The sequence below is a fragment of the Zalophus californianus genome, chromosome 16 (genome assembly GCF_009762305.2).
Source record: "Zalophus californianus isolate mZalCal1 chromosome 16, mZalCal1.pri.v2, whole genome shotgun sequence".
Lineage (NCBI taxonomy): Eukaryota > Metazoa > Chordata > Mammalia > Carnivora > Otariidae > Zalophus > Zalophus californianus.
The window spans coordinates 45,081,649-45,098,139 of NC_045610.1; the positions used below are offsets into that span (position 1 = coordinate 45,081,649).

Here is a 16,491-nt window from a genome sequence, read left to right on the forward strand (position 1 = left end):
TAAGGAGTCACTGAAAATAATGTTTGCTCTTCAAATCATTTCTCAGAATTCTACTAAAGGCTCTGATGCAAGCATGTAATTCCATCTGTCAGGCTGTACTAGGGTGGATTAGAGCCACAGAGGCCCGGGATGGTGGACTGGCTATTTGCAGTACTCCATTTTTCCCGAGTCAGCCCTTCTCCCTTCTCAAGGAGAGTATAGAGCTTACATCGCTACAGGAACTCAGTTTGCTGGGGTCAAAACTGATGATAAACTGTACACTGTCTCACCAATTTATCTCAGATACTGTGTTCATGAAGCATCATAAATCACTTCATAGCTGACTGCATGATTTACCTATAAGATTTGAGAAGAAAAGTACCTATGGCAGTCATTTAATGTAGGTTGTTTTTTTTTTTTTTTTTTTTTTACAGACAGCTCTTAATGTACTAATTACTATCATGAGGAGAGGAGCACTCAGGGCTAACTCTCTTAACAACCTACTAACCATGACAAAGACTGTGCAATTCCAGTTGTAACTTGACCAGTTTCAGTTGACAGGTCAACTGAAACTCCTTTGGGTAGCAATTCTGCTCTAATTTAAATACACACACCCCTTTCACTTCTTACACACATAATTCTTTACCTTACACCTAGTCACTAGTGTAATGTAAGGTCACCATTCTTCCTCTGGATCCTTGTTTTCGGCCTAGGCTCCTCAGCCCCTTCCACTCCTCACTCCCTGGCCCAGACCCCAGCCCAACGTTCCCTAAGAAGACACTCAGATTGGTGTGGCAAGTACATTCAATTAGCTGCCAGGTGAAAATATAAGTGAGAGATTTACATGGTGAGCTGGGAAGTTCTACCACAACTTTAGGTAGATAAACCCAAAAAGGAGGCAAAGTACCAGAGAGAAAGATGCAGAAAAAAATAAAACTGTACAAACTGCCCACTATAACCGAAGTGCCAAACCTGCCCCTACTAACAGCACCTGGCAGATACAGTGCCTGCTCCAGGTCAAGTGACGCCAAACGACACTTAGGCAGGTGGGCTGAAGCTGGAGCTAGTGGATGTATGCCAAAGACTCTTTAAAAATCAATTTAAATTCAGATCCTCTCATTTAGTAAGATAAATGTATGACACTTAAGCCTTTTCTTGTTGGAGAGGTTATCAGCTGGGGATCAGATAGTTATCATGCAAACCAGGACATATGAAAGGGGGGGCGCTGTTAATAATGCTGGAATAACAGGTAAAAACCAGGACTGCTCAAAGCAAATTGGAATGTGTCTGGTCATCCTAGTTTTATCAGGACATTTCCTGCAGGGCAGGTAAAATTATCAATACATGTAGTCTTACAGTCCAGTGAGAAATCTGAAAGAGAAGGCTAAAGAAAAAGAATCTGAAGAACTGAAGAAAGAAAAAGTGTGTGAAAGAGTGGCCTCCCATCAACATGGACATAATGAGAGGTCTATTCTAGAACATGAATAGGATCTCTAGAAAACACAGAATCCCACAGTCTATTTCTGCTCTCTGGTACCACCTCTTTTGTGTGCAAAGGCAGGTACTAGGTGATAAAAGACAAACTAAAATGTGAGGAGCCTGGGCTGAAGGCAAGAACATGCTGGATGCACCATGCAAGCAGGGAGGAAAGAGAGGCACGGGGCTCCTGCCACACAGGGGTTGGGGCAGGTCTGAATACGGTCCTCAAGGCCACTGCAAGCTCTCTAGGCACAGAGCCCACTCCTGGAATCTACAGACAAGCTAGGAGCCACCTGTGTGCAGGGGAGGGGCAGCAGCTGCCGATTCTGGAGTCTACATGAATACAAATGGGAACACGCCAGCATTATCTCCATGTTAATCCCAGCCTTTCAGAATCACAAACCACAGCAAAGCGTGTTCTAAGTGGATTCCGTCCTCCATTTTCTATAAACTCGTTAGTGCTCTGAGGTAAGTGAAGCCAATTTGACTGGTTCTTCTGAGGCTGAAAGAGTTCATCTCAATTCTGGAGGGGCTGGCGTGAAATACCTAGTTAGGAATCTGATGACAGTAGGAATCTGATGACTTAGAAAATCCCTAATGCAGTAAATCTGTCAGCAATTAGTTGAAAGCATACCCTAATCATATTTGGTAGCATATAAAAACGTAAATGAGCAAATTCAAATCGGTGCTATCAGTAATAATCTCTAGTTTCTAAAAATAACTTGGGAGTAGACCAAGCAAACATTAGCTGTCTTCTAATGAAACTGCCTCAGGAAGTGGACCTAAACTTTTGGCAAAGCACTAAAGCTTCTTGGAATGACCTTAAAATCCCTCATTTGTTCTCCCTGCTTTTCAGGAAAAATTCTTACATTTTTCACATAACACAAACCACAGAGTGGGGTATTCTTAATAATATAAAAAGTCACAAAGTCTGCAAGTTCCACTAAAGGCTGCACCATCCTCCTCTGTGTGCCAAAGAGATACAAACGCCAAAAGACAATGTGTATTAAACAAAACAACACGCGCCTACCCCCAGCCCCATGGGAACCCCATGGGCACTTCTGGAGCGTTCACCTCTCTTAGTTAATACAGGCACAAACTTCGACAAATCAGCTACATGATATATTAGGATGTTAACCAAAAACATCCAAATTCTGTTGCTTAGTAACTGCTGTCAAAAGATCCAATTTCCAGCTCTGCTCTTTGTATGGACTAAACCATGAAAAGAGGAGGATTAGGCACCATGATTCTGTTCTGTACAGACTACAATTTGCAGTGGGATTTACAGGAGGATATTCAAAGAAGATTATTTCCTTCCTGCAAAGCTAGTGGAAAGGAAAATTTCTTCCAATAATTTTCAGTCCTTTAAAAACAAGACTATATTATGTTATTAATGAGTAGTGTTATAAATCACTGATATTCCTACTTAATTTTGTTCAACTTAGTCACATCGGATTGTTCTATTTCATCTCTGTACTGATTGTGTACTCAGAAAGCATCAAGATTAGGTAACTAGTTAAAATCAAACTCTATTGTTTTGTTCTTTTGTTCATTTAATGGCACTAATAGAACCAGTAAAATAGATTAAAAATAGAATGGAGTTGGGAAACAAACATAAAATGGGGGAGAAGATGATCTGTAAACACTTCAAACATCTTAATGGAACATATGGTATCTCCGCCCACCCCACCCCCCAATGTGAGGATAATGGCAGTGCTGAGTTTATCCATGGAGAAAGGATTTATTAAGCAAACTAAGAGAAGTACAAGGTAAAATTTAAATTAATTGAAAATAAACCACTTTCATGTATTTTAGCACCATCCATATGTGAACAAGAAGCAATAGCTTAATTACAATTAGTTGTAATTAAATCTAAGATACTCATTAAAGCAAGCCGAATGACCCTCTACTAACAAAAACTCTTACCTCTTGGTTTAAATAATAAAATGGTATATAAAGATGTTCTATGAATCAACGAATCAGACCACCTCTCTTTAACAAAAATTAGTGTGTTAAATTATATGAAATTATAATATTTCTGAGTTTCACCAACTATTGCCATTACAAAACACTTAAAAAATCTTTTAACTTGAGCACTTAGTCATTAAAATGTAGCTGAAGAAATAATTTTAAAAGCTAATCTTTTACCTCTCAAATTGGTAAAAAAGATTTTAATTAATTAATTGTTAAAGACTTTATTTTCAAGTAATCTCTACACCCAACATGGAGCTTGAACCCACAACCCTGAGATCAAGAGGCACATGCTCCACCAACTGAGCCAGCTGGGTGCCCTGGCAAAAAAAAATTTTAATAACATCAAGTATGGGTGAGAGTCCAAGGCAATGGACACTCACATGATGGGGCTGCGAGTGTAAATCGGTACAACTTTTTGAAGAGGTGGACTTTATAAATCAGCAGTATTTTTACATAAGAGTTTTGATACCAATATTTATCAAAAATCTTCAAAATATTAATGTTTTTATTTTAGCAATCCCAATTCTGAGAATTTATCCTAAGGAAATAACCGGAAATGTATATACAGTATTAATGATATGTAAAAATAACCACTACACTTTACTGAGCACATATGATATCCCAAGGCACTGCATGATACTCTACACAGATTATCATCTCACTTAATTCTGAATATTATCTTCATTTCATAGGCGACAAAACAGAGGCTTATAGGTTAAGTGACTATAAGGCCTAGTAAGTGTGGTGGAGCTGGGATTCAAAGGCAGATCTACTTGAAACCTAAGCCCAAGTTCTCAGCCATTAAAATATGATGCTACTCTCAGAAAAATCTAGTAAGAAAATGGGGAGTAGTGATTTCCCTAGTTTGGTGGTTCTATAGAATATTATTTTTAATTGTGAAAAAACGTGGAAACAAACTAAATGTTCAGCAAAAGGGGAATGTTCAAACGAATTCTATACAGCTATTAACGTAATACTGAAATACATTTTAACGACACTGAAAAAAAAAAGCCATAATATATTAAGTGAAAAAAAGCATGTTTAAAACAGTATGTCCAATGTGATCCCCAATAAACAATGTGTGTGTGTGTCTGAGTATAGAAGAAACCTGAAGGACAAATATGGAGTCCTTTTTTTATTCTTCTGTGCTCTTTTCTATATTTTCTAAATTATTTTTGTGATTAGAAAAGCTGCATCTTTGAGGAGTAGCAGCACGTAAAAGGAAAGAAATGTCTTTCCAGAATTGATAAAAAATTATAGATTATTTGTGCTCTGAAAAAAAGAAAGAAAGAAAATATCTTCCTATCCTAACACTAAAAATGAAGGGAAGAGAACAGCAGTGGGAGGTAGGCTAGAAGTACTGAGGAATGGCATTTTCATTTTCAAAAGCAGCCTGGAAGACTTAGCACCTTTAGACTGGTTTGAGCCCGCAGGCTTTTGTCAACCTATCATTAGGCAACAATGTGAAAACTACTTGCAGGGAAAGATTTTGCAATATTTCTAATATATTTCTAAGACACCTATGCCTCATTCTTTTTTCTGTTCCTGTACTTAGTTACAGGGAATGACATTTTTTTTCCCCGAGAAAACCAAAAAGTCTAATATGAATTTATTATACTGGTGACATGGAAATAATTTTTGTAACTTTAAGGGTACATGGATGATCCAGACAGTGAATCATGAATCGAAACAATTTTGAATAAGCTTGTATAGACACTTATTTTTCTATTCCTTAGCCTTCCACTCATCTAAAACTCTACCTTGAAAGGCTTTAACAATTTAAAGATTAAATCATAAGTTATTAAGCCATTAATTTAACCATTTAAGCCTCTAAACCCAGCACACATTACCTTCCCCCCTCAAGTCAATTTGCAAGAGATTAAAATAATAAAAATGATAATATCTCACACTTACAAAGCAGCTTTGATCTGTAGGAGCCTAAAGTGCTTTTTTTAAAACTTTATAGAAAAACTAGGACCATTCCACCCACATCTCAGAGGACATCTGAGGTAGAAGCTGGCAGCTGGTGAAAAGCAATGCAGTAATTTACCATCTGCAAGGGAGACTACTACTTTTGAACAAGTACAAGGAATAGATGGGAGTTAGGGAAATGCGAACAGAATTAGCTGTTCAATTAAATGCTACATTCAATGGCCACAGATTCCAAGGGCTATTATTTAAAGTTTCACCAGGGGAAGTTTAGGTTCCCTCAGAGGGGAAAAAAAAACAAAAACAAAGAAAAGCCACCCCCACCTACATTAAGGAAGTTACTGGTTCTAGTGATTCTGTCTAGATTTTCCCCAGAAGGAGAGATACTACTGGTTTCACCTCAGACACAGATAAACGGACTATGATATTTAAGTTCTTTTTCTGTCTGGCAACATTTTCCTCTCTTTCACACTCAACTTCAAAGGCTTTTATACAGAATATTTATCTTTTTAAAAATATTTTATTTATTTTGAGAGAGCGCGAGTAAGAGAGAGTACAAGCGGGGGGAGGGGCAGAGGGAGAGAGAGAGAGGGATAAGCAGACTCCCCACTGGGCAGGGAGCCCGCCACAGGACCCTGGGATCATGACCTGAGCCAAAGGCAGATGCTTAACCAACTGAGCCACCCAGGCGCCCCAAAGAATATTTGTCTTCATGGTACAGTGTACAGGACAAGAATCCTGGTTCAAGCTCTGCCCCCTCCATCCATTTCAAGTATGCTACTCGAACAATCTTCTGCCATCTGCACAAACAAGAAGCTAACTTCTCAAACTTACATTTTTTTAGAGTTGGCTTATTTTAAAATATTATCTTTCCTCTTCAGTCTTTTCCCTTAAAAAAACCTAAAGTAACTGTATCCTCTATCTTTATAAAGTGGGGGCCTAGGAGCAAGGTTAAAGAATTCCAGAACTGTCTTTATTAGGCAGCACCCCAATTCTCAAAGCTCTTTTCTCGGATTCTGATTTTCCCACATCTCTTTAACAGTCAGTTCACATCTATGAAAGATCAAGCATGAAAAATCGGATTTAAGTAAAAGAAATACTTCAACTAAATATAAAAAAATAACTTCTTCACTGCCTGGGAGTATACCAAATCAGAATATCTGGGAACACAGGCTACCAAGTGACATGAAACAGTCATTACATCTTCATCAGCGACTTTTGCTGTTTTTAAAGAGTAGCCACTTACTATCCTAGAAGCCATACATGGCACCTGCTTGAATGTAAGAGAGATGGACCAGATGGTCTTAGAGTCCTTTCAGCTCTAGGATTCTATTCTATGTTGCTCTAACTTTCACTGAGGGTTCAAAGTAGCTGCATTAAGGTGACAAATGGCACTTAGAGAAAGGAAGAAGGATGAGGGCTGTGTTAAGTTGACAAGCAAACTCTGATTGTCCTAAAAGACCATCATCCCTTTGTAGGGGTTTTGAGAATATCTTTCCAAAGATATACCTCTGTTCTTTTCCAAACTACACAGTCAACCTAACTGACCCCAAACTACACTGATTAAAAAAAAAAATCCTAAATGCATTTGCTCCACTCTACTCAAATACTTAAAAAAAAAAAGATTTATTTATTTTAGAGGGACAGAGAGAGAGAGAGAGAGAGAAAGTGAGCAAAGGGAGAGGTACAAGCAGACTCTGCGCTGAGTGCAGAGCCCAACACAGGGTTCAATCCCAGGACGCTGAGATCATGACCTCAGCAGAAATCAAGAGTGGGATGCTTAACTGACTGAGCCACCCAAGTGCCCCTCTACTCAAATACTTTTAACTTGATCTTTCTTTCAATCAAGTCAATACAAACTTAAGAAATGAAAATTAACTAATATGTATTAAAACATAATTTGGGGGCACCTGGGTGGCTCAGTTGGTTAAGCATCTGCCTTTGGCTCAGGTCATGACCTCAGGGTCCTGGGATCAAGCCCCAAATCGGGTTCCCTGTTCAGTGGGGAGTCTGCTTCTGCCCCTCCCCCCACTCATTTGCTCTCTCTCAAATCTTTAAAAAAAAAAACACACATAATTTGGAAGATAAAAAAATGCTAATAAGAATGCAGTACAAAGTTAAATCTACCTAAAACAATGATTGTTTCCCCCCAAATTCTGCTGATAATTTAGTTCCACTTGAGGAGAACACAGTTGCTATGGCTTTTACATATATACATGTACAAAGATAGATATACAGGTACATGTGTACACACACGTATCTAAGAGATAGGAGATTAAAATGAAAGTAAAAATCTTGATACCTTCTTCATGGCCTGACACTTGGCTGTCTCAGAAAAGCCAATCATTTTATCAGGAGAACAGATCTTGATGAAGGGGAAGTTGGATTCCTCTGCAATCTTCGCTGCTAAAGCAGTCTTCCCACTATGAGGAGGGCCTGCATAAAGATAGGAACACGTCAGGGGAAAAAAGCCAACCTAAGCAAAGGGGAATGAAACAAGTTTAAACGTTTATCCACAATGTACTGAGGTCTCAACTAGTTGCTCATTAACATTTCCTGACACAATTTCATAGCAGACATGTTTTCTCTTATTTATTAGCAACTAAACTTAATGAACTGATTAGCATTTCTGAAAGGTATGATGAAATACATTCCTTCTTTCTTTCTCACAGTCTTAATCTTTCAAACTTCTGGCTAAATATATAAAATGCAAGGGTTTTGTTTCTTAAAAAAAAAAAGAATGCATTCAAATGCATATCCATACTCCTATTATTAGTTCCATCAAATCACATGTCTAATAAAAAAATATGATCTTCTTAGGAGATGACACTGGGGGGCAGGGAAAAAAATGCCTTTTTGAAGCAAATGTGACTTAAAAAGCTAAAATTTTAAAGATTTAGTTAGGCCTTCTCATAAAGGCAACCCAATCTATAAACTTATCTGTATTTGGACATCTCCTCTTTCCCTTCTCTTCCATCCATAAACCAACCAATTCCTCCTTCCCATCTTCTCAGGAACCCGACACTGACTGAATCCTCTTCCCCATTTGTTCTATCTCTCGCTCTTCCCTATGGTCTGTCCAACAGCATCTCAGCATGCTTTAGTCTACCTAACAGTTTAATAAAGCAAAAAACTCTTTCTGGGTTCACACCCCTCAACAGCACTCCTTCTCCCTTCAAAATGAAACTTCTCTAAATAATTATCTATGCTGGCCACCTTCACTTTTCATTTTCCCTCCATCCTCAAACCAACCCTCTGGCTTCCACTGCCATTACATGGAACAGGCTCCCTTCTGGGTCACCACTGACCTCCATGTCACCAAATCCAACAGACACTCTATCTGTTGGCTTCTCAGGAATATTTGATACAATGGATTTCCTTGGCTTCTGTGATAGCTCCTTCTCTTTCTCTCCCTCTCACCTCTTGCTCAGTCTCCTTTATCAACTCTTCCTGATCTACTTGGTTTTTAAATGTTGACATACCTCAGAGATCACTTGTAGGCTCCTTCTTCTTTTCAACTTACACCCCTTCTGTAAGTAACCTCACCCAACTTCCACGGCTTCAACAACAGTCTATATATACAGACACTCATGATAATGTTACTGCCAGCCAGACCTCTCTTCTGCGCACATATCCAATGGGCTGCTCAACATTTCCAATTCAATTATCCTATAGGAACCTCAAACTCAACATATCCAAAACTGAACTCATAATCTTTCTTCCTGAAATGTGCTTCTCCACTAGTGTTCCCAATTTCAGTAAACAGCACCATTTACCAGGTCGTGTATAGTAGAAACCTGGCGATTGTATTTGATAACTCTTCCCCATATTCAATCTAGTTACTTAATATTTCTAAGTTTAGCTTCCCCATCTACCAAATAGACCTAACAGAAGCATCTGCCCTCAGAGGATTGAAGTGGGGTTTAAATAAGATAATAAGTGTAAAGTGCCAATAGAGTGACTAGCAAATAACAGTCCAAAGAATGTTGGCTTAATTATGATTAATAATTAATAATAATAATGAAGTCTCTTTTATTCTTTCTCCTACATATTTCTCAAAATGGTCCACTTGGGCGCCTGGGTGGCTCAGTCGGTTAAGCGTCTGCCTTCAGCTCAGGTCATGATCCCAGGGTCCTGGGATCGTGTCCCACATCAGGCTCCCTGCTCAGCAGGGAGTCTGCTTCTCCCTCTGACCCTACCCCCTCTCATGCTCTCTCTCTCTCTCTCAAATAAATAAAATCTTAAAAAAAAAAAAGATGCATTAATGCAGCTGCTTCTAACCACTGGTTTCTCCTGTATCTTTTCTGACCCTCCAATCTATTCTCTACCACAAAGCAGTCATGATGTTTTGAAAATACAAATCTTATCATGTCACTTCACTGCTTAAAACCCTACAAATGGCTTCCATTGCCCCTCCAGACAGAGACTGAATCTTTAATATGGTCTACAAGGCTATGTAAGAACTGGGTCCTGTCTACTTCTTCAGTTTCATGTCTAGCCAATGTCCCTTTCTGTTTCAATCCCCTTCTCGCCCAGGCCTTTTTCACATGCCGGTCCCTCTAGCTAGAAATCTTCCCCAATTACTTTGCTGGGCCAGCTTCTCCTCATCCTCAGGTCTTGGCTTAATGTGTTCAGGAGGCCCTCACTCGCAGACTTTGGAAGGAGTTAAGATTCCTCTGTCATGTGGACTCACCAAACCTTTCTGTTGTACTAATCGTAACTGTAAACAAGTAACTAGTGAATAGAATGTCCCTGCCTTTCCGTCTACTTGGTAAAATCGTAACTAATCCTTCAAAGTCTAAAATTAAACACCGCCTTTAGCTTTCTTTGATCATCCCTGGGCAAAATGACTGGCATTCACATACACCTTTACACATATATACTGTAGTTAAGAATTTGTTTACGTGTCTTTTCTTCATGACCAGACTGAACTCTGTGAATGTCTTTGTATCCCCAGCAACCGGTTCAATGCCTAAAACATTTTACTAAATGAATACTTATTTAATTGAATCAAGCACTATGTGCTATCAGTCTATTATATAACATAGCACTCAGTGGATATTTATTTATAATTAACTCAAGTACTCTGTGGTAGCATACAGTCTATTAAGTAACAGAAATTTAGATACAATCCCACAAGAAAACTAGTTGCTATCATTCATCAGTAACATTCTATCCCAAGAAAATTTTAATTTATGCACAATATTTACACATAGACTGGATTACTATTTTTAGATCATGAATAGATTTAGAACGGAAAATAATTCATTTTTCTGGAATGTGCTAAATAACTTTGCAAAAGTTTTTTTTTTTTTTTTTTTTTTTTACTTTTAATGCCGTCTCCTCATTCTTTACCTTCCAAAAGGACGCTAACCAGTGGTGTGCGGTCACTATTTTTAGTCTGCTGAACCAGCAGCTCCCCATCTTCTAGAACTCGTGTAACTGGATCACCCCATTTGATAATACCATTCATAATGTAACTTGCATAATCCTCTTGGTTTGTGCCAAATGCCTATGGAGGAAAAGGATAATTTAAAGCATTTTGAGTGTTAGTATACAAACTAAAATACTTAAAGGTACAAAAGATGAGTAATAATTTCAACACACTAAAAGTGTTGAGCAATATCCCCTATTAATGTAAAAAGCTTAAAAAGCAAAAACAAAAAACACATTATTTTATAATTTCTCATTTAACCTTTTACCCAGTGGTGGGGGAGTTACTTTGGGGGACTTAATGGAGTAAAACATAGACTCTCGGGTCAGATTCTACAAGAGCCCCAGCCCTTGTGATCCCTGAGAAAGGGTAGTTTCAATGTGCTTGTTTCTGTAAGGAGTACATTGGTTGTGGCCTTCTGTTAAGAACAAAGAGAAGAAGAGGTTATGGACTTAGAAGCAATTGGCTCAGCAGACAGAGATACTATCTTCACACTGACGGTAGGTGTCTCGGATTAAGATGGAAAATGAAATGGTAATGAGAAGATCTTGTCCACATCAGCTTGGTAGCAGGGGACATAAGTTAAATGGCAGCAAGGTATGCCTAGGTCTGTAAATATGAGATTTAGAATGAGGTAGAAAGGAGCAGCTATACTGAAAGACTGAAGTAGGAGAAAAAGGAAATAAAAGCAATTACTGTATATAATAATCTTATGTGTGCTTGCTATATATTAGAGCTTCAATCACATCCCTCTTCATTTTCAACTTCTACTTTCACATTGTAACTCCCATCAAACCAGCTGCCAAGAGAAGTCAGTAATGTTAGCACTGCGTTTTCATAAGGTTAACAAGTGTGTTAGCAATTGCATTTTCATAAGGTTAACAACTGAAGAAATGAGTAAGAAAACAGAACCCAATGTAATCTAAGGGTCACACATGTTGAGAATTTCAAATTTTAAAAAATTATCACATCCCTCAAAAAGTCAATTTTTCATTACCCAACATATGGAATGATTTTTACATTAGAACTTGTGCCTCACAGAAAATCATTCTCTGTAATACTGTCTCTTAACAATATACAGTGGTCTCATTACTCTGTTACTTTGCCACCAAATCACTTTGCAGACCACCCTCTCGTCCTTGCACACACTAGTCTTTTGATCCCTGAATACAGAAGAAAGTTATCATTCCCTGTTCTGGATATGGGAACTGAATGGCCCTGTAAAAAGTTATAAAGGAGTCTAGGAAGCACTGGTTGGATGGCTACTGTAGGAAATATGTAGACTGGCTGGCTTTTGTCTTTAATGATTCCAAGTGTGTACTCCAATCCTCACAACAGCAGGAGCAAGATACCTGAACCAGGAAACAGTGACCCCCCCCCACTCCAAGTCTAACCATATGTAGCAGTCTTCCTTACATATTCTGTCATTTTACTTTCTGTTTTATCCCCCAGACCCATGCAATAAATAAAAGTAAGTTATTAATTACTTAACTAAGTTATCTTAGTTTCCCCTTCCTGGTAGCCAAATTATTTGTCATTAAAGAACTCCTGGCATAAAGCAGTTAGGCTGGGCTCTAGTATTTTTGGTAACTATTACAGATGACAGCAGCAAAAGATAAAATGAATGGCAAAAATTAAGTCTGACAATACCAAGTGTTATGAGATGGCAATCTCCCTATTATGAGAAATAATTTCAATTAAGTACTGATTAATTACCCAGCCACCAGCATTAATGTGAAAATGTTTCTCATACTGGACACTTCCAATACTGAGATTTCCTGATTTTTAAAAGTATGTATGATATAACCTTACAGAATATTGAGCAAAATGGCATTTACTTTTCTCTAGAATCACTCAATACCCATACTCACTGGTTTAATATCATTCTCCAAAGAAGCAAGGAAGTCTCCTCTTGTCACCTGCAGGCTCTCTGCTTTCTCCATGTCCACTTCCACCTTAGTACTGGCCTAATTAGAAATGAAAACAAAATGTAAGGACTTCCAAGATGTAAGAATATTTCCAGTCTAAGAACATAATGCCTGAAGACTTAAAAGGCATCTTTTCACAGACGAAAAACATCTCTCTCAAATTCACAAACACACATAACCTTTGCCTGAACAATTCCACTTCTTGGAATTTATCTCATGAATATATCCACAAATGTATGCAAAGTTACAGATATCAGGATATCTATTAGAGTAATTTGTAATAATAGAAAATTAGAAGCAAAATAAATGTCTAGCAAGAGGGTACCAGTTAAGTAAATTATGACAAATCTGTACCAAAGAATGCTGGATAGCTTTTTTTTTTTTTCCAAATAAGGCACGAGGAGGAGAAAATACACACAGAGGGTCTCCAAGAACAGTGGTTCTCGTCCTTAGCTGCATACCAGCATAACCTCTAGAGCCTTTAAAGTTATGCAGAAGCCCAGCCCCACTCCCTTCAGGATTTTGATTTGACAGGTCCAACAGAGGGCCCATACATTTATATTTTCATAAAGTGCCACAGGTGATTCTGATGCTCAAGTAGGTTTGTGAACCATTATACTAGAAGACCAATGTCCTACAACTTTGATTTGTAGTCATACTCGGTGGTTGAGAATCTATGTGCTAGCTCCAAATATTCTGCTTGCTGCACCTGGAGCTAACACTTAGAACAGACATCTGGAGAAGCATCAAGGCCTTTACCAGCACTTGGAGCTGCCTGGACCTGATGAGTGATTGAGATACCAACACATTTTTTAATGTGACTGGGCTCACTCCCAATAGCACAAGGCAAGTGAGTCTAATTTTTAAATGGCACTACCTTTTTTAAAGAGGGTATCTTCCAAAAAAATCTGACTGTAAAACAAAAGTATATTAAGCAATATCAACCTTCCATTGATTATTATAAAATATGACTCATGTTCCTTTAGGAACAGATTGTCGAGACAAATGAAATGACAGACATTTTGTAAAAAGTCAGCCTTATGGGATAAAAGGAACTATGTCAGGAAACTGGATCAAGATGGCAAACAGAACATATTTATTTATCTCCCTTCCTGCCCCAAATCCCATGAAATGAAAAAGTGAAAGAGAAAGGTTGCTTTAAAGCATGGAAGATATATCCAGAAACTTAACACTGACCCAAGAGGAGTCTCAGAAGGAAGGAAGAGAAAGAATGATAGAGAAAAAAGAATAAGACAGAAGAAAAAATGTTTTCCGCAGCTGAAAAAAGGAGTGTCTTTGCAGTTTAAAAGATTCAATGAGTGCTGATCAGGATGAGTGCAAAACCCCACATCTGTCTAGACACACTGTTGGAAACTATCAGAACACTACAGGTGAAGAGGAAGTCCTTGAACCCTTTTGGGAGACAAAAACAGGTTACCTGCACAGAAACCAGAATAAAACTGGCATATCTCTCACCAGCAACACTAGAAACTAGAAGATAATGTAACTTAATGTAGTCTTCAAAAATACATCCAGCTATCTCCCCTAGGAAATGATTCTCACATGCACTTGGGGAGGGATAGGCAAGCACTTTCACAACAGTATTATTTACTGTTCCAGGCACCAGACTCCTATCAGAATATAAAACTAACAAAGTTCCTGCTCTCATGGATCTTACATTTTAAATTATGTTATAATAGGGGCACCTGGGTGGCTCAGTCGTTAAGCGTCTGCCTTTGGCTCAGGTCATGATCCCAGGGTCCTGGGACCGAGCCCCGCATCGGGCTCCCTGCTCGGCAGGAAGCCTGTTTCTCCCTCTCCCACTCTCCCTGCTTGTGTTCCTTCTCTCGCTGTGTCTCGCTCTATCAAATAAATAAAATCTTAAAAAATAAATAAATAAATTATGTTATAATATTCTAGAATACTATGCATTTGTCCAAAATAATGAAGACTTGTATATACTGACATGGAAAGCTATCCAAGATCTACTGTCAAGTGAAAAATATAAACTGCAGTATAATTCCATTGATTTTTTTTAAAGCACATACATATATGAATGTAAATCTAAGGAAAACAGACTATACAGATATAACCCAAATGTTGGCTACCTCTGGAGAGGGAAAGAGAAGGGGTACTGTAGACAGCGTTTCTCACTTTTCCCTCTAACACTGGGCATCCTTGAGTCTTCTACAGAGAGAATATATTCATACATGACTTCTATAATTTTAAAAAGAGAGTAACAAATAATATCTAAATAGATATAATAATAGATTCTACTTAAATACAGAGAACAATTAGCATTTAAATTATTAATAGGGTTTTCATCGGCACATATTAGGCATTTGATAAATATTAACCGCATTTGGGGCATCTGGGTGGATCAGTCGGTTGAGCATCCGACTCTTGGTTTTGGCTTGGGTCATGATCTTGGGATCATGGGATCGAGCCCCACATCAGGCTCCGGTTCTGCTTGAGAGATTCTCTTTCCCTCTCCCTCCCACTCTGCTCCTTCTCTCACTCGTGCTCTCTCAAATAAATAAAACCTTAAAAAAATATTAACCACATTAATTTGACACTTCTAAGTTAAAGAAAGGAAATGGTGTTACAAGAAACAAGCACCTCTATGCTCAGTTCATAATATACAAATCCCTAGAGTGCTTTATAGTTTATTTTTATTTATTTTTAATTTTTTAAAGATTTTATGTATTTATTTGAGAGCAAGAGAAAGCAAGCATGAGCCAGGCGGGGGTTTGATGGAGGGATGGAGGGAGAAGGAGAAGCAGGCTCCCTGCTAAGCAGGGAGCCCAACACGGGGCTCAGTCCCAGGACCCTGGGATCACGACCTGAGCCAAAGGCAGATGCTGAACTGACTGAGCCACCCAGTCACCCCAGTGCTTAATAGTTTATAAAGCATGTTCATATACATTATCTCATTTCATCATACCCATTATCTCACTTTATCCTTATACAAGCCTCGAAGTTTTCTTAAAATAAGGGTAGGATAATTTAACTAAAGGATAGATAGAAGATTTCCTTCCTAGGTATTCTTATATAAAGATTTTAACTCTGATTAAAACTTTTTGACACATCTTCAAGGATTCTACAAGATGTCAACTCTCAGGTCAAAGTAAGAAGGAGCTCTGACAGAATCATGTTAAAACCCCAATGAAGCCTCCGACCTCCAGCCTCATTCCCAATGTCTCCTCTGTATATAGCCCTGAGTTTCTACTATGATGTTTTGTGTTTTGATTTCCTCTGCTGGTGAAAGTGAACTCAAATGATAGAAACATATAGCAATATGAGAGGAAAATCTTAACCTTTGACGTTTGCCAAAAAATATGATAGATTTCAGAACTGAAGCCGTGTGAAACTCGTCTTTTTACTATTAATAAAGGACTTACCCAATGAATTAAAAAGTGAAAAGCTGGGGGAGAGTTATTTTATTTTATTTTTTTATTTTTTTAAAGATTTTATTTATTTGACAGAGAGAGACACAGCAAGAGAGGGAACACAAGCAGGGGGAGTGCGAGAGGGAGAAGCAGGCTTCCCACGGAGCAGGGAGCCCGACGTGGGGCTCGATGTGGGGCTCAATCCCAGGACCCTGGGACCATGACCTGAGCCGAAGGCAGACGCTTAACGACTGAGCCACCCAGGCGCCCCTGGGGGAGAGTTATTTTAGAACAAGTTGTTAGGCACGCCAGGAATTTTAGAAGTTACCTAATTGTAAACAATCAATATTCTAATTATAAATTATTCCTGCCTATTCAT

The 16,491-nt window shown here is 38.4% G+C and overlaps 1 protein-coding gene across 4 annotated transcripts in view; it reads right to left on the minus strand.

The window, feature by feature from the left end:
- The window catches only part of NSF (N-ethylmaleimide sensitive factor, vesicle fusing ATPase), a 157,631-nt gene that overhangs the window by 33,748 nt on the left and 107,392 nt on the right, over positions 1 to 16,491 (minus strand). For all 4 annotated transcript variants that reach the window (XM_027625135.2, XM_027625136.2, XM_027625137.2 and 1 more), the window contains exons 13-15: positions 12,667 to 12,762; positions 10,717 to 10,873; positions 7,664 to 7,797 (exon numbers count right to left, since the gene is read on the minus strand). In XM_027625135.2, coding sequence (XP_027480936.2) covers positions 7,664 to 7,797; positions 10,717 to 10,873; positions 12,667 to 12,762 — 387 coding nt within the window. The remainder of the gene's footprint in view (positions 1 to 7,663; positions 7,798 to 10,716; positions 10,874 to 12,666; positions 12,763 to 16,491) is intronic.